This window comes from Pleurodeles waltl, chromosome 5, assembly GCF_031143425.1.
Source record: "Pleurodeles waltl isolate 20211129_DDA chromosome 5, aPleWal1.hap1.20221129, whole genome shotgun sequence".
NCBI lineage: Eukaryota > Metazoa > Chordata > Amphibia > Caudata > Salamandridae > Pleurodeles > Pleurodeles waltl.
The window spans coordinates 1,096,357,873-1,096,377,834 of NC_090444.1; the positions used below are offsets into that span (position 1 = coordinate 1,096,357,873).

At 40.8% G+C, this 19,962-nt stretch overlaps 1 protein-coding gene across 1 annotated transcript in view; it reads left to right on the forward strand.

Moving 5' to 3' along the window:
- Positions 1-751: 751 nt before the first annotated feature.
- The window catches only part of NUP43 (nucleoporin 43), a 118,912-nt gene continuing 99,701 nt past the window's right edge, over positions 752-19,962 (forward strand). The window contains exons 1-2 of the mRNA XM_069235306.1: positions 752-1,009; positions 11,686-11,808. Of these exons, the coding sequence (XP_069091407.1) occupies positions 887-1,009; positions 11,686-11,808 (246 nt within the window). The 5' untranslated portion in view covers positions 752-886. The remainder of the gene's footprint in view (positions 1,010-11,685; positions 11,809-19,962) is intronic.

Sequence of the window (19,962 nt, forward strand, 5' to 3'; positions counted from 1 at the left end):
CAGCAGCGAGAACTACACATCCTCCCCTTTTATAATAAAAGTAAACTAGAGCATACGTGACTAGTAAAATAGTGACCCGAGAGAAAAAGAAAGATGATGTAAACAAACACTGTGTCTGCGTGGGTGTGAGAAGTGTGTAGGGAAGTAGAATCATATATGCCAACAAACCCGATGCAGACAAGAGACTTCCGATTTTTAAATTCAAATATGGCATTGATTTAGTTTTCTCCCACCTGATATTAACCACACTTCAACGCAAACCAATGGGAAAAACAAAATGCCATTATTGCTATTATTATTTTTACATCTCCCTCTTACTGCTTTCTCAGTGCTGAGGCGTGTGGTAGAATTGGTTCCCGTTTAAAGAGCTCCAAAAACTTACGGTCGACTTCATGCTATATAAAACTGCCAAAAAATGTCAGCTCGAGCTTGAAGTGCATTTGAAAACGCGATGGTTTTAATAGTGACGAGTGACGACCAAAACAGCGATTTCAGATTTTTTTTTTTTTTTTTTTTTTACAGAGAGTGGGCGGGCTAGGGTACCGTCTCCAATCATAATGGCTAATAAATGAAGGGGTTTGACCTGCTTGCTGATCTTATTGGCTAAGAGCTCCTGTTGTTCCGCCTTGTCGGATTGGGCCTTTGCGTGTCTTTAGAATGAAACCGATTCGTCTATTTCTTCTTATGGGTATCCGCACTACAGTAAACCAATGTGAAGGTAGAAGCAGCGGCGCAGGGTCCAGAGACTCGTGGCTGCGGATCTGGAAGTCTGCGCGTGTGCAGACTGGTGCGAACGTGATTGGCACGTGACTTGGGCGCGCAGTTTGTCTACTTGTGTTGTGTGATAGACCCGCGTCTTCAGTGGTTATTCAGCTCAGCTGGGGACATGGAAGACTCGTTCAATGTGAAGTTTGTGTCTCAGAAAATCAGCAAGACTCGCTGGCGCCCCGTAGCCTCGTCATCCCTGCAGCAGCCGCAAGTGTTCGTCACCGGGTCGTGGGATAACGAGGTACTGCTCACGTTTTTGTTGTACTGCCCCCCCTTTATATATTTATGGAGGATCACGCCTTTTATAATAACATGAAAGCTACACGATCCAGCACGCACAGATATTTTAGCTATATAGTAGGGGAAAGCTGAAATGACTCGTACTGTGGTATTACTTCACAGCAATTAACCAGGTAAACTAATGACTGGTGGATATCCCTTAATTAACTGACTCGTTACCTATGGGACGTTGCATTAGCCACTCCTTGCCTCCAAACTCAGAACTCGCTTCTAAAGTACGCATCTATGTTTAGTTTGAAGACCAAACAAACGCTTCCAAAATATCGATTGTCTGCTGCTAGCTGCAACCTAGCCTAGAGGGGGGAGTAACTCTTTTTTTTAATTCAGTGTAGCACAATCGCACTGAATTAGCTCAGAATCCTGCAAATTTATTGTTATAATCTGCTTTGCTTGTAACGGGGTCTGTGCACATCTCCAATGTTCTCTGCTGTTTAACCAGTGTGTGATGTCACAGAATGTTGGTGGGTGACTGGAGGAGAGCGGGCTGAGCAGAGGCTGCTGCTTCTGGTAGGATTTTCCCAATAAGTAATTTGTAACGTATTCTCTAACCTTCTAAATAAATCTGCATTCTCTATCAACTTGTAAATGTAAATCCTCTATCACCAGTAAGAATTTCTGATGTTTAGCGAACTGTCAGTGGGTATAACGGAGGAGGACCTCGCATGTCACCTAATTTTTTTGGCTGATTCATGCAGCGTGTTGTTGTTAGTGCTAAGACTGAATGTTTACAATTGATATACTGTGAGCTCCGGTGCACAAGTGACCTGATGTCGTGGTCTATATCGTTAAGTGTGTTAACGCGTCCCTTTATGATTCATTTACTCACTTTGGGACTCGTTTTAGGCCAATTAGTCTTTTGACCCTGATTGAAGACACCTTAGGACGAGATAGCTAATTACCATGTCAATCAATATGTCAATGTCATCAAAGTTCACAGTAATACGACAATTCAAATTATTCAAAGTCATTTAATAAACTCGAAAGACCACCGTGACCTTTCAGTCATGAATAACCACACCAGTTTAATATGATTTTGTGAAGTTTATTCCCTATTGATTACAATTCTACTAGCAAGTTTATTAGTCTCAAAACCAAGAAACACATTAGCATAGTCACAATATGGCAACTCTGATAAGATTTCATCAAAGCAAGAATCACAAACATTAGAATATAACAGTGTCAGCATAGGTTATCTTTAGCAGAGTATCATCATTAAGTTATTCAACAAAGCATAGATTTGGTCATTTGTCTATTTGCGTCAGTTTTGTGAACCCCTCTCAACTAACGTAACTTGAACCTGCATGTTTACATTTTTTTGTATTCAGTAAGCCATTATGAAGCTGGTTCTGTTTCATCCTATGCATTGCCAGATGAACTTTTAACACTGCCACTATCACCTGACCACATTCAACCATCCTTAGCATAGGGTGAATGCCTGTTAACCTGATTAATAATATGAGTCACAGCTGGACATAGCCTGAGGATGGCTAGCCCATTGGAAGCAAGCATGTAGGTAAAGCTAGAAACAAGTTATTGTACAAAGTCTTTAAATGTGCAACAGAAGCACACAGATTGAGCCTGTACCCTGCTTCAGAGGCATCAAATCAGTCTAGAGCCCAAAAACATGGCAGTGAAGACAAACTGAAAGAAGCTCAGCACTTGAAGTGAAGTCACCTGGGTTGTTTCCTTGGATACAAACATATAAGTCAGAAATCCTTGAATGTGATTGTTGGACATTTAGGGTATGTTTCTTCCTTGTTGGAATAATAACCAGTTGAGAGCTAATACATTATTGTGGTTACAAGGGTCTTTCACCCTTTTATTGCTCACCAACACACCCCCTGGTTACGAGTGAAAGGGTGTTTATAGAGTGAAGCTGATCTTGAGACCCAGCCTCATAGAGTGGCCTCTGTGACCTCACAGATAGAATACTAAGGATGGTTTGATCAGTGTCTTAGGTTGCCAGGGGAGTTGGTGTGAAGAGCTGGAGGATGAGGGATGACTCGTAACCTGTCATCTCAGGTGTCATTGAAGAGGCCTTAATTCTAGAGACTGGATATATCTTCATTTGTTACTCTACCCAGACTCCTCTCACAGTTAACCTGGGAGAGGTAGCAGTATTCTTGAGTCATGGCCAACCCAGTTAAGCCAGTCTCTTGGGACAGTGAATCACCAAGGGTAAGAGGTGGACCCCAAAAGTTCAAACCTCCAGGATGAGGAAGGGGACACAGGATCCAAGTAGGAGGCTCTGCCTTCACAGGCTCCCAGCTCTGGACTGGCTGCAGGTAGGACAGGTGAATGGTGATGAACTGTACTGTGAGGGAGACCTGGGTACAACCAACAGCATTGTGGTGGAAAGATGGATTCTTCAATAGCGAAAGATGATATGTTTTCATGTTAACTCGGAAGCTCTAACAGAGGGAGGCACCTCTGCCGTCCTTGGGGAACTGTATACTACTGGAGGTGCAGGGAGCAAGTAAGGAGTCAAGGAGCCCACAGCTCCACTGAATTTCAGCCTGGGCACTGAAGCCTCAATCAACACCAATGGGGATTGAATGAGGAGTGTATTTGGTCAATATACCAATTAGATTTTATGCTACCTGTGTGACAAAATGGTACATAAATATGGAAAAGAGAGAGTAGATGAAAGATAGACCCACTACTCCATGCACCTGCCAGTGGCATAATTTGTGTTCAAGGAATACCATGGAGGCAATATGTTTCACCAGGATGCGATCACACCATGCACAAAGCACTAAAATGCAAGGCACCTCAAAGTAATGGATTCTGTGTTAGGAGGCCAGGGCAAGCGGGAGAACCATGCCGAGTATTGGCCAAGTATTGGTTGAATGTACTGGTGTCCGCTAAGTCATGTAGACCTGTGGACCCTAATGTAAATATTTTTAAAGTTCAGTGAACAAATGGAATATTGTACATCCCATCCACTCTGTGGACATTGCTTTGCATGCAAAGGAACTACATATTGAATGATGCTTATGTGTGTCAGCAACATTATTACCTGTTCTAGCCCAGCTATACTGGAGGGTAGAGTGGAGATACATGAAACTAAACAAACTTGGGTAAATACTAATTGGCGCCAGCAATATTGTCCTGATAGTGAAATGTGGGCCCGGTATCCAGTTACTCTGACACTTGGATGCTGCCTTTAATCTGTCTGGGGTTCAGATAACTGATCCCCAGCCAAGTGAGAAAAAGAGAACTTCTTTCCTTCAGACTAGCACGCTGAAGTGGTGCTAGTAAGGTGCTACATTAGATGTTCATGTTATCTTTGCCAAGTATGCGTCTTTTATCCTCCCATGAGGTGAGATGGTTATCAAGTATAGTCCCACGATATTTCCAAATGGCGTTTCATGCAGCATGCCCATAGCCAATACCCAGGACCATAACAATTTGGTTTTTAAATTAACCTCATTTGATGGAGACATTGTTTTGCCATCATCAAATGTAATTGAAAGGAGCCCTGAAGGGGTCCTAAAAGGGACAAAAGGTGTTGGCCATGGCTGCAAGCAAAATGATTTTGAAAAGCTGTGAAATAAAGAATTGAAACTGTTTTATTGAAATATGTACAATTGATTTATTTTCCTTGTGAATTAATATTCCATTGGTTATTTGATTTGAAGTGCTGAGTAATATTTTATTATAACCTTAGATAATTACCATTTTTTCCCCTTTCGTCAGCGATGGTGTAGCATTGGTATTTATTATTATTATTATTTGTATTCATGTATTGTTTGCATTTCCCTGTGCTTATTGCCTCTTTTCTCTTTTACCTTTTGTTAGTATTTAACTCTGTTAGTTCCATTCCGTTCCTTTAATAGAACTCCTATGTTAAGGTTCTGTATTCTGTTGTGGGGCAGTTGGAGGCTGACTTTCATCCGTTTCAGTCGCTTCTCTGCCTGCCGTGGATCCCTGATTAAACCTTACACTAAACACGCTTCGTTGGTAAAGGATTTGTCTTTCGTTACCCTACATATTTTGGTACCAGGAGTGGGGTGAAGAAAACCCAACATTCAAGATAATTTGCTTAGCAGTTCCACAACGGAGTTGGTGCCTGTCCAGGGATTCACCGACCGGCATAGACTTCACCCTCTACCTTGGTGATTGGTAACGTGTGCGTTTTGCGGTTTTTTTATGCGCATTATTAAGACTTACTTGTATGCATTTTTAACGCGCCTTTTGTCACGAGCTTCAACGGCCGTGCTCGCGCAGCGCCTGTCTTCAGCATTTTCTGCCGTCGCGCGCTGTTTCCCAGGATACTAGCGCGTTCACCCTGCTGACGTCGTGGCATTGTGGTGGTCTCCTAGGATACTGACGTGCCTACACCTAGCGAGGATTTTTAAAGGAAAAGTGTTCCGCTTATACGAACGCGTCAGTACATTTCTAGGAAGTTTGATTTGCCGAATTACGTACACCACGTGTATATTTGATTTTAGGAGGCCGGAAGAGTGGAAGTGCAATTTATTTGATATACTATCCCATATCTTAACAATATAATCTGAACTCAAGCATACTTAAAATAAAGAAGGCATTGTCACAACAGTACAAGCATATTACCTGCATTATTCTGCTGTCTCTTCATGGCATCCAATAATTTGGTAGTACAACCTCCACCATTTTTAACCAAGAGTGGCAAACCGGACATTAAGTGGAGAGAATGGATTAGAATTTTCGAGAATTACTTAGTGGCAATTGATGCCAACGACTTTTCTCCCTCAAGGAAATTAGCTCTACTTTTTAATCACCTTGGTGTGGCTGGTCAACGGGTTTTTGACAACCTACCCATGATCTCTCCACCTGATGAAAGTGGTGGTGATAATACAACATGGAACACTTACATTGAGGCGAAAGAAAGGATTGGGAAGCAGTTCTCGGATGAACACAATGTACTTTTGGAGAGATTCAATTTTGCAATGTACAAGCAATCTGTAGATGAGACAGTGGATGAGTATGTGGCTAACTTACGTGTGCTAGCTGCCAGATGTGATTTTGGCAATCAAGTAGACTTACACATTAGAGACCAGTTTGTGTTTCATTGTTCTTCAAAAAAAATTCAGGAACGGTTGTTAGCTTGTCTTAATCCCTCATTAGAGGAGACTTTAGACATAGCTAAAGCCATTGAGAGATCCATTGTTACTTCCAAATTAGTTTCTGGACATGTTGAAGGCATAATGGTTAACCAAATGACAGCAGATTCTGATATTAATTATATAAAGGAGAGAACTACAAAATTTAGTAAGACTGTACCAATATGTTTCCGTTGTGGGTCACACAATCATTTAAGCAACAATCAGTCGTGTCCAGCATTGGGAAAGAAATGCTTGAGATGTCAGAAAATTGGCCACTTTCAGGTTGTTTGTAGGCAACATAACCGTAATTACAAACCTGTTAACTATAATGCCAGAATTAAAGTCAGTAATGTATATGCTAAATGTGACCAGGTGGAGGATGGTGGTGTAAATGACTGTACAAATATTTTATCTAATGTTGTACTAACTGTGGATGTTACTACGGTTAGAAATATTAAGGGGCCCATTTGTCAGGTTGTTATTGATTCTATTGAAATTTCTGCTATGGCTGATTCTGGTTCACCCATCACCATCATTGCAGAAACCACTTACCGCAGACATTGGCCCTTAAATAAAACACTAATTGAGGCAGATATTAGTCCCAAGGCGTTTGGGAACCATGACATTAATCTTCTAGGATATTTTTCATCTACATTATTTATCTTGGGTAGGAGCACAGTGACTAAGATTTATGTAGCTGTGGATGGTAGAAATATCGTAGGGTGGAAAGATCTTGCTAAATTAGGCATAACTTTACGTCCTGGATTTGACAATCCTATAGTCTTAGGGGAAATACCTTTAGAAGTATCAGAAATCAGCCTGCCCATTACCAATATTTCGGAATTTTTTACTATGAAATACCCTGAAGTATTTGCTGACGTGATCAGGGTAGTAAAAGGTTTCGAACATTGCATTAGGCTTAAGCATGGAGCCATTTCTGTAGCTCATAAAGCAAGACCTGTCCCTATCTCTGTCAGAGGGCAACTCAAAGATCTTTTAGGGAAACTAGTCAAAGATGGCATAATTACCCCTACGGATTCCTCGGAGTGGGTTTCGCCCATTGTTATCACAAAAAAAAAAATGGGGAGTTAAGGCTATGTGTGGACTTAAGATCATTAAACAAAAACATAATTGTAGATTGTCATCCTCTACCTCGTATACAAGAGATGATTGCTAGTTTGGGGACCTCTACATTTTTCTCCACTATTGACTTGCATTCAGCATATCATCAGATTGCTCTTAGTGTAGACTCTCAGGAACTCATTGTAGTGCTTTCCTCTTATCTAGTTTCTAAGCACATACATAAACCACTAGAAATGCACTTGTGAGGTCAAAGAAGACTGTTATTGTTGTTAGTTCTTCCCCAACCACAATATTTATGAATGACGAATTAGTAGCTTTCAAGTCCGCGTTAATCAAACAAAATATATCAGTTTGCAATATACACAGCAGGTTATATTTATAAGATATTGAATGCAAAGCAAAACAAATACTTCACTGTGTGGGAACTATCTACAGCTTCATCTTTCTAAGGTCTGCAAGCTGATGACCCCTGTCAGCCGCGAGAAAGAGAGATTCATCTACCCACACAGGATTGCTGGCAGCCTGCGCCAAGCTCCAGCACGAGGTCCGGCAGATTCGAATCTGACTCTCTGCAGCCTGTTACATTCGTTACAAAGGTGTGCCCCCTCCTCTCAGACCTGGGAAACTGAGCAAGCCTTTTGGAGACTGGCCAGGTCTCCAAGACTACTCCTGTTCCCAAGCTCAAGCGAAGAAAAAACAACACCCATGTACTCTCTCTTATCATGTCTAGTCTACTGTGAGAACAAAACATCTTGGTTCATCTTGTGCAAAAACACAGCTTGGAAAAATACAGCTTGGATTCTCAACTGCAATGTCTAACTCCACGTTAAAGGCAATAGGCAGCTAACCTAAATATCAAATGCAATGTCTATTGTCATGTCAAAGCCAATAGGCAGCTGAGCTGAATACAAAATGTAATATATGATATAATGTCAAAGCCCATAGGCGGCTAAACTGAATACAGAAAGTAATGGCTAATGCCATGTCAAAGCCCATAGGCGGCTCAACTGAACAAAACATACCATGTGCTACTGGTGAACATTGAGCAACTAATATGCGCAGTGGTGAAACACAAAGTCATTGGTCAAAACAAACTTTATCAAATGGCAGTACACTCACTACTTTTGTGACTCCTTTTGGAGCTTATAAGTATCTCAGACTTCCTTTTGGGTTAGCCTCTGCAGCGAGTGTTTTCCAGAAATTAATGGATTCTTTATTTAGTGATTTTAATAATGTATGTGCCTTTCAGGACGACATTCTAATACACACCAAGAACATAGAGGAACATACTATTATGTTAGACAAAGTGTTGACTATACTCAGAGACCATGGGATTACTATTAAAAAGGACAAATGTAAATTTTTGGTCCAGGATGTAGAATATTTAGGCCATTCAATTTCTGCTGATGGTATTAAGCCTAAACAGGGGAACCTAGATGCCATTTTAAATGCACCTTCTCCATCAAATAAAGATGAGCTTCGTTCATTTTTGGGCCTTTGCGAATATTACTCAAGATTTGTACATGGGTATGCTATGTTAGTGCAACCCCTTAGAAACCTCTTAAAAAAAGGTAGCAAATTTGAATGGAGTGAAGAAGTTATGGAAGCCTTTAATTCTGTGAAGAAACTTGTACTATCTGCTCCGGCATTAAAGCCATTTATATCGTCCGCCAAATCCTTTATAGCTGTGGATGCCAGTATGAAGGGCGTAGGGGCAGTTTTTGGCCAGTGGGTGGATGGTCGTGAACACACTATTGCATTTGCATCTAGATCTCTCTCAGATACTGAAGTCAATTACAGCACCATTGAGAGGGAGGCTCTGGCTTGTGTCTGGGCTGTACATAAGTTCAAGACTTACATTTGGGGTATGGCTTGTACCCTCTACACTGATCATAAGCCACTTGTTTTCCTAATGGGAGGGAATGGGCTAGGTAAAGCCTCTTCAAGGTTAGTAAGACTGTTGTCCAAGTTGCAAGAGTTCAATCTGGATGTAAAATACATTCCTGGTGGGAAAAATGTGAGGGCGGATTGCCTGTCTAGGTTGCCTTTACCTTTGTTTGATTATGAGGACACTGAATGTGTCATTGGCGTATTGGAGGTAGCTTCATCATCTGATGGTCTTTTTTCTGAACATGATTGGAATTCTGCGATGACTAGAGATTCAGTTTTGTCTAAAGTGAAATTTCATATTACTCATGGATGGCCCAAACATCAGAAATTTTCTGGGGAACTCAACACCTATTGTCAATTGGCTGCTGAATTGTCATATGAGAACGGGGTGTGCATGAGAGGCTCTCTGTGCATTCCTCCCTATGATTTAAGACCATTGCTTGTAAAGGCTGCTCATGAGGGGCATTTAGGCATTTCAGCCACTTGCAGAAGGTTAAAAGAAAAATACTGGTGGCCATGTATTGACAAACAAGTGTCGGATTTTGTTGATCAGTGCACCTCTTGTGTGGTGTCTGACAAGCACTGGAAATGCCGGACTAAACCCTTGTATAGTATCCCGTTTCCCAATGGTGCTTGGGAGAGTATTGCAGTAGATTTTTCTGGTCCTTTTAACGCTTTACCTAGGAACATGAGATACATGATTGTTGCCATCGATTATTTTTCCAAATGGATATATTATGACTTTGTAGAATATACTGACACAGAATCTGTTATTGCATTTCTGTCATCTGTTTTATTTAGAAGGTCCACCATCTAACATTGTCACTGACAATGGGGTGCAATTCATTTCTAGTAAAATAGAAGGTTTCTTAGTTAAACACAACATAAAGCATTCATGCGTAGCTTTATACAGTCTTTCCTCTAATGGATTGGTGGAGAGAGCTAATCGCCTTCTTAAAGAGGGGATTCAAACCGCCATCGCCACCAACTGTAATGTTAAAGAATCTTTGAATGAAAAACTGTGGGCATATCTTAATACACCACATTCCACCACAGGTCTCTGACCGTTTGTATTACTTAGAGGGAGGGAATCTAGATCTAAATTAACACCATCATGGATGACCATCCCTCACAAGGAGGTGAAGATTGATATTAATGAGTTGAAAAAGAGAGTCTCTGAGAAACAACGTATTCAAAAACGTAATTATGATTCTCGTAGAAACGTGTGTGAGATATTAGTTAATGTGAATGATTATGTCCTGATTAAAAAAAACCTTGCAAAGTGCCCAAAGGAATTTCCAAATATTCTTTACCTGTAAAGGTTTTAAGAGTTTCTAAAGCTGCTGTACTTTTAGAGGGGAAGGGGTGGTGGAATAAAAACTCTATTATCCCTATTTCTCCTTTACAAGCTGACATTTTTAAACAAGTCTATGCTGGACGTGAGGAGGAGGCTACTTCTAGCGGCATATTTATAGACAGACCTATCAACAAAGAAGACAGGACGAATCCCATGCAAAGTAATTCCAAGGATCAAGTTTTTGTTTCCCGTCATCAGGAAGGATTGGATGTTCCTGATTTATTCTCGTCGGTTGGTCCAGCTGTAGAATCTCTACATACACGCTGCCATAGAATTGTTAAACTTCTGTCGAAATACAGTGATTATTACTTATATTAGTATATGTATTAGTATATTTATTATTATTTGTATTCATGTATTGTTGCACTTGCCTCTGTTTAGGTATTATTTGTATGTACCTTTGTTTAGCTGCTGTTTCCTTCCATTGTTAATATGTTTTTTCTTTTGCATTGTGAAGGAGGAAGATGATGTAGCATTGGTATTTATTATTATTTGTATTCATGTATTGTTTGCATTTGCCTGTGCTTATTGCCTCTTTTCTCTTTTACCTTTTGTTAGTATTTAACTCTGTTAGTTCCATTCCGTTCCTTTAATAGAACTCCTATGTTAAGGTTCTGTATTCTGTTGTGGGGCAGTTGGAGGCTGACTTTCATCCGTTTCAGTCGCTTCTCTGCCTGCCGTGGATCCCTGATTAAACCTTACACTAAACACCCTTCGTTAGTGAAGGATTTGTCTTTCGTTACCCTACAGATGGGTCATTACCCTAGGATTACAATGATGGTAATCTTCGGCCTTAGGGATAGTCCCAGGGATTCCATTTCACCATTTCTGTGCAAATGCGCAAGTGAGGGGAATTACATTCTGTGTGTTCCGCAGGTGCCGGAGAACTCTAGAGGTGGCTAAGCTGGGTTGCTTGAAGAAAAGTAAGGGTATACAAGGTGGCATTTGCACCACATTGCCAATGTCTGCTACTGCTGCTATTCTCCTACCATGGTCGACAGCCCCTCTAATCTACTGTTATTTCTTGTGGTCATGAAGGGTAGTGGGCGAGCGGGGAAGCAGTGCTTTTGGCCAGGTCTAAATCAAGGCCCATGATTAAAACCATTAAATTGACAAATTCATGAAAGTTCTGTGTAGAGAAAGGAGTGATACATGAGTCATGTTGTTTGTCGTCTGACCTAACCGTTTTCTTGTACCCAGGAGAATAAAGTTTCTGTTTGGTCTACTGGTGAATTTGAAGGTGTGGGACCAGATGGACAGTATGAAGGGGATCATCAGTTACTGTGCGACATTGGACACAACGGCGATGTTCTGGACATGCAGGTAATGCAGTGTGAGTAGCAGCAAGGACAGACTGTATACATTCTCCTGTCTTGCTTATTTTTTTGTATTGTTTTACACCTTTTATAGAGCACAACCAAGATCTTTTTATTTATTTTAAAAGTACCACAATATCATACCAGACATGAATATATCTCTCACAATTCATACAGAAAAAGACAAGATCTTATCATACTGAATCTTGGCAATCCATCATGAATGACTTATGTCTAAGCATAGATCTCACAATCCATACAGAATAGATCCTAATCCACTGAATTAAAAAAGTGCATTAAATGTAACAGCAGCCAATGGGACAATCCTGCAGGTGTAAAAGAGAAAATATATATTCTCGATCAATATATAACTGTGAATGCCCCCATCAATTAAAATATTATATTATTGCAGTAATCCCCTCATCCATTTGATAACTGGGACCCATCTCCTAAATCCCCCCTGCTTTTTTCGGACCCTCTTACATTTATATAGTGAAATCTCCTTATGGTAGATTGCTAGTAACCTAGCTCTCCATGCTAAAAACATAGGGGTGGGGTCAGGACTAAGCCACTGAGAGGTGATACACAGCCGGACCAAGGACATAACCATGAACAGGAGCCCTGCCTCTCTCTTTTGTCTCTCGTTGCCTTCTGGGCAATCGATCACCCCTAATATCATCAAGGCTGGGGTGATATGAAGATGGACCCCCATTATGCCTCCCAAGAAGCTTCCAATCTCATACAGAAAGCCCTGCAGTTTAGGACAAACAAAGAGTCTGGACCCTGCATCTATTAAATGTGTTGGCATTACCCCCAAACCTACCACCCCATGTTGCTGCCTTTGCTGGAGTGTAATAAAAAAAAAATATTGCCATGAAATGTTGGCTTTTTAAGTTTGCAGTGAAGAGTAACCTGTTCCCTTAACTCTAGAGACTCTTGTAGGTAGAGATATTCTATCCCCAACAGGGTCTCCCCTTTTGTGCCTCTAGATCATCAGTAAACTCCTGCAACAATACACCATACAATACACCATATATTGTGCCAATCGTAGTGTTGTAGTGTAAGTAAAGACCGATAACGTGAAGAGTCTTTAACTCGATTTATTCCAGATCAGAAGTATAATACAAACACCCCTCCCCTCCGGAATGTCATTGTCATCACAGAGCATGCAATGACAATTCCATTCGCGTGCTGACAATTCCACTCATTCCATTCACGTGCGTGAATACAACATATCCACTCCCTTTACACAAAACAAAAGAGAAAACGCAATACAACTACAATAACAAATGTTAAAGCAAACTACAATAAAGATGAAAATGAATAAAAATGATACACCCTATTATAGTGCATTTGATTTCACACTAGATATCATCACAATACATGACATATTCATTTAAATAAGCCGGAATTCTCCGGCAACTGGGACCCAGCCCCCGTGTGTGGGAACCATCACTAATGGCAGTGTTAATGGCGGAAGTGGGCCTATGCAAATCAACAGTAGGGGGCCTATGCAAACCATTCGATAATTGTTCCTCATCATGCATACAATCACTCCTCGTCAATTCCTCATCTGACATAAACAAGAAACTATTACAGCCCCCCACATTTCCATTTCCCCATTCAGGACCATGGCTTCCACCAGCCTTGCAATATAAGGCTATTCTCCTTTTGTTCCAACGTTGACCATTCTCCAATACTACATGGAAATCATGAACTTCCTTCACCTTCCAAGGTCCTCGAAATTTTGTAAGACCCCCACACACACGTCCTGATCATATTTTCACCAAATCCCCAACTTCAATCACCTTCACATTTTTTTGTACAGGAAGTGAAACATCCACATGTGTTTCAACTTTCCTAAATAATTCATTCATCCATACAGGGTTCAATTTTGTCCCAGCTTCTCTGCCTCTCATTAACACAAAAGGTGTTTCCCCCGTTCCTCCATTCACAGTTGTTCTATAGGCCCAAACTAGATCATTGACCATTTCTTGTACATTTTTCCTGCTATTCAATGCCATCTGAATAATGCTTTCACCATACGGTTACACCTTTCCACCATTCCATTCGCTTGGGGGTTGTACAAGGAGGTGCAAGAATGGTCAATACCACATGACCTTAAGAAATGTTCCATTTCAAACGACGTCAATTGCGTACCGTTGTCAGTGATGACTTTTGCAGGACACCCCTCTTCCAAAAACACTTCTTTCATTGCCTTAATTGTGTTTGTGGTGGTAATATCCCTTAAAAACTTTACAACCAACCAACGTGAATGCACATCTACCATGACCAAGGCACACCTAACATCCTGACTGACTCCCCCAAGTGGGCCAATGAAGTCCATGCACACTGTGTGCCACCCTTTCCCAGGGTCAGGTATCGACCCAACCACACTTTGTTTCCCTACTTTAAGTCTCTTTTCACCCTCTTTGCAATCACTACAGTTCTCAACCCATATGTCTACATCAGCATCTAGCCCAGGCCACCAGAATTGCTCCCTCAACCTTTTCTTAGTTAATGTCCGACCCAAATGGCCTTCGTGGGCTAACCTAAATAGTTTAATCCTTAACTCTTCAGGAGGCACAAACTTGTCCCCTCTCAAAACAAACCCATCCTTAGTCAATGATAATTCTTCCAACACCTTCACAAAAGGGCGAATACGAACATTAAGAGCACTTTCTCTCATACCACCCTCTTTGATCAACTTAACCACCCCCTTCATGGCGATGTCACTCTCCATACACTTACACCATTCCTGTTGGGAAATTGCACCTTGAGAACACTCCATTGCATCCTCAATACTCGACACTGCCCCTTCTTCCTCCCGTTCTTGCACACCTTCCTTATCCACCACCTGCCAATCTTGTGGCAAGCGAGACAAACAATCCGCTCTAACATTACGCCAACCTTGAATATACTGTACCTCAAGCTGATACTCCTGTAACCGTGATGCCAACCTGGCCAGTCTAGCTGACACTTTGCCCACCCCTCCTGGTAGCAATATCCTCAATAGAGGTTTATGGTCGGTGCGAAGAATAATCTTGCGCCCCCACACATATGTTCTAAAGTACTCCATCGCCCAGGTTGCAGCTAAAGTTTCTTTCTCGATGACGGAATTATTACGTTCCGAGAGGGTTAATGATCTGGAAGCAAATGCTACCGTCCTCTCTGCATTGCCATGCATTTGTGACAACACTGCACCCAAACCAATGGCACTCGCATCAACCGTAATCAATGTTTTAGCATTAACATCAAATGGAACCAAAACTTGCGCCTCACACATCTCTTTCTTAATATTCAGAAATGCAATATTTTGTTCCACACGAACTTTTGTCCCTTACGTAACAATTTTCTTAATTCCTCTGTCTTGTCCGCAAAATTTTGTATGAACTTTGAATAGTACTCTATTAAACCAAGGAATGACCTGAGTTGATCTTTATCCTGAGGGGGGGGTGCATTTCCAATAGCATCCAGCAAATTTTTCTTTGGTTTAACACCTTGTTCAGACAATGTATACCCCAAATACTCAATCTCATTCACTAAGAATCAGCATTTCTCCTTCTTCAATGTTAACCCAGAACTCTTGATCTTATCCAACACACACCTCAAAACCTCATTATGCCTATCTATTGAGTCCCCAAATACCAGAATGTCATCCTGGAAATATATAACATTCTCTACCCCTTTAAACAATCCTGTCATCAACCTTTGGAAGACTCCTGCAGCCGATGCAAGGCCAAACGGCATCCTCGTAAATTGGAAAATTCCTTCCATAGTAATGAAAGCCGTAAGCTCTTTAGACTCCGTATGCAATTTAATCTGATGATACGCGCTTCTAAGATCAAGCTTGGAGAAATGCTTCCCTCCTTGCAGCAACAAAATTAACTCATTGATATTGGGTAATGGATAATTGTCCACTACGATGTTCTGATTGAGTGTGCGGAGATCAACACAAAATCTGAGACTTCCATCCGATTTTCCAGTAATTACAACCGGAGAAATCCAACTGGAGGTTTCTATTGGCTCAATAATACCCTCCTGTACCATTTTAGAAATCATCCTCCCCACTTCTTGACGAGCCAAAACTGGTACTCGTCTCAACCTATGTTGAACTGGGATAGCATCTTTCTTCACCTTAATCTTATGTACATAGCCATGAAGTTCTCCTAAGGTATCTTTAAAAACTTCCTTGTAATCCTCCAAAATTCTATCCACACTATCACTACTCACCAACATAACATTCTCCTGGGCTCGTGGATCAATCTTAATATCAAGGTCATACTGATGATGCCACCCCAAGATTGGTGGACCACTGTCGGCTATATATACTTTCCTATTGATATGCCTTTTCCCAAACTCAATTTTAGCCCACATATATCCCAGGATATCAATTTTCTCTCCCTGATAGCCACCTGGACTAATATCTTTGGGCAAAAGACTGACAGCTGGCCACTCTTGTAAAAATAGTTTTTTAGGTAAAATAGTATATAGTGACCCAGAATCAATCATCAGCTGTACTCCTTTGCCTCTTATCATAAAATTTGCTGTAGGTCTTGGAGGTTTATCCTTATGTGATGCCACACTATCACCCAATACTAATACTCTATCACGTCCTTCTTCACAAACAGCATCATTCCTCACCACACCTACGTTATATTTGTTGGACATGGTCTTACACATACGTGCAAAATGGCCTTTCTTTCCACACTTCATACAGTCTTTTCCTATTGCAAAACAAGATTTACATTCAGAGTTATGATATTTGCTACCGCATCTCGTACACGGTCTATTTTCAAATTTCCCACCCATACCGGTCTTGCTCATATTTTTGCGTGTAGAGCTTGCACCCGCTAATACTTCATTATCCTCATAAACTACTTTGTTCACCGCATTCACATTAACATTAGCACTCATATTGGTAGCATCTATTTTTTCCCTCCTCTCCATTTCTCTCATACAATACTCAGATTGTTCAACTACTTTAGCAATTTCTATAGCATCTCGTAGGGTGGGATTTTTCGCTGCCCACAGTCTCTCTTGCGTTTTTTTACTGCGACATTGTACAATTAATTGGTCACGAATTAACTCATCACTCATTGTTCCAAATTGGCACTTCGTAGCTAGTTCCCTCAATCTGGAAACAAAATCGTCAATACTTTCTCCCAACTGTTGCGGTTGTGTATAAAATTTATGTCTAGTCATAACAACATTGAATTCTTTCGCAAAACGTTTTTCCAATCTCTTCACTGCTTCCGTGAAAACATCCATCTGTTGTTGATCTTCTTGCTGAACTATGGAAGGTAAGTACTTAAATATACGTTGACCTTCTTGACCTAAGGCACTGAGTAAAATTGTTTTCTTTCTAGTAGGTCTTAAATCTTGTCCATCAAGTGCCACCAAATAGTTTTCAAAAATGTCGATCCACTCTTCCCATGGGATGCATGGAGATCCTGGTTGTGATAAAAAATTGTGGTGGCGGTATTATGCTCTGGTTATTCGTGGCCATTCTGAAATAAGTGGAGTAATTCTCTACCACTTTATTTTATTCCAATAAACAAGATCCGTTCAGTAATATGTTCGTCACGCAACACACGCGTGCTGAAAGCTTTCTCGTTGTTTGCTAGGCGTCTTGTTTCCTAGCAACAGTTCTCCGTGCGGGAAGCGCGTCTCTAACGTTGCTTAGCGTTGCATAGTATCCCAGCAACCAATGCCTCAATGAAGGTACGCGTGCACGTTAAGCCTGGTGCCAGGGTTGTTAACGCAGGGTGAGGTCCTCATGCCACAATTCACAACGCCAAGGTTTACAAAATAATTACTGAACAGTACCTTCCAATACCTAATCAGTAAGTTGTATGCTGTGGATCCGGTAATCACCTCTCGCCCGTGTTTGTTCGAAGTTCTTTTCCAGATCGCTGGTGTTCGTCACTCGTCGCCATAAATATGTTGTAGTGTAAGTAAAGACCGATAACGTGAAGAGTCTTTAACTCGATTTATTCCAGATCAGAAGTATAATACAAACAACCCCTCCCCTCCGGAATGTCATTGTCATCACAGAGCATGCGATGACAATTCCATTTGCGTGCTGACAATTCCACTCATTCCATTCACGTGCGTGAATACAACACGTAGCTTTTTGTTTAATGTCTTCGAACAGGGGGATATTAGTCACCGATTTTTGGGTCCATCAAATGTCTGATTAAGGAATCCCTCAGCTGCAAGAATTTGAAGAATTCTCCCTTGGAGAGGTCAAACCACTCCTGTAACTCTGAAAATGCACAGATTTGCCTGTTTTATGTAATAAGCCCCCAAAGATCTGACCCCCTTCCGAACTCATTTGGTAGCTACGTAAACCCGAAAAACGGGTGGGAGTAAAGCGTTGTCTATAATGGGTGTATATAGATTTTGTTTCAGAATACCCAGTAGCCACTTGACCTGACACTATACCCTAAATGCTGCCTTAACAATTTAGAATCTTGTTTTTTTTTTGGGGGGGAGGGGTTTAATATATAGCTGGGCTCTAAATTCAAACCAAAATAACATTTAGCTTGTTTTCCCAAACTTATCTTGTAAATAGTAGGCTGACCTTGCCTGATGTATCGAAAAGCAAAATCCTCAAGTATTGTAAGCCCCTTAATATAGTTTAAAGCATGGAACAGAATCTCCACCAGCCCCCACCCCACCTCCGAACAGTTGCCTGTTCTCCCAGATCTACGATACCCCCATGACACCTGCTACAAATGCTCTCCAAGCTTGCCCGCAGTACTTACTAATTTCTAGCAGGATTGTTCTAAAAAGATACATTACTATTGGCAGGATACTCATTTTTAGAGTGTTACCCCTTCCAAACCAAGGACGTGGAAGTCTGAGCTCTACGCAAGTAGATTACACAAATAGGTAACTGAAAAGCAACAAACACAAAAGTTAATGTTGGCTGAAGTAATATGTTCATGACCAGAGACGATCGAAAACTAGAAATTTTATTATTTTATTTCTTTTATGATTTTCTAGGAATGTATCTATAATTTTTTGTTGTCAAAGGTAAAGTAGCAACTAATATTTTACCTCACTTACTTTTATGGAAATTGTACTCTTCCACTGCAATACTTAAAGGGTATCTGTGCTATATTAAGTAGCCAGCTGCAACATATTTTTAATATACCAAGACCTCTTCATTTTATTGGACTGCTATAGTACTTTATCCAGCACTTAGAATATTTCTGTGAAAATTGATATATTAAGAGCTCTGAAAACTTTAGGGCTCCAGTATGCAGACAGTCTCCTTCTGCTGTTGGGAGATAGTTGTAAATCCACAATATCACAAGCAGGAGCAATAAGAAAGATTTCTGTTACGTCATTTACGAACATAAAATAGAGGAGATTTTCTTTTCAGCGGTGGAGAGACTGTTTTGTTGGTAGTATGAAAGAGTGAAGGCAAAAGGGATTTTGGCTACTAGAAAAAATAACATACCAAAGAAATATCCATTCTCTTGCCGTCTGATCCTGTGTTCATGTTGCTGGTATGCACAAGCATTATCCTGGAAGGCTTATAGCCAGCACCTAGAGGTAATTCAAAGACCCATTTTTATAATTGAATAAATACAAGCAACCAAGCTGGTTGTTTGTATTTATATTTAAAATGCATTTAAAAACATAGCCTTTGGTTCAGCACCCTTTTATGTGGGACCATTATTAGCATTGAATAATAGTAGTTTTACCTGCAAGAGAAGCTAAGTTGTAATTCTTGTAAAGGAATGAGACCGTGTAATTTTTTTACAGAACCTGCTTGCCTCAAGTTGTAAGGTTAATGGCTGCTACTGGAAACGTTTGGGCTTAATTAGTAAATGTATTTATTTTTTAATTAATGGAAATTCGTTTCTGTCTTAACTTTAATGTGTAGCCTTCAAGTACTTCTTGTGGTATGCTGTATTATGCTGGAATGAACGAGAATCTGCAAAATAGGTCTAAAGGCATAGAGCAAGATTTGAGGGCTGGGTAGAATGCTGCACGGTATGTGCCCCTGGTGGGAGATTTGTGCCTCTCTAGCTTATTTTGCCAATCGCTGATTAGTGCCACATACCAGGCTCTGTTCTGCCTTGTATTTCTTTGGAAAGCACTGTCTGCTACCTTCTGCTGCCCCAAGGTACTTTCACAGGTGCTG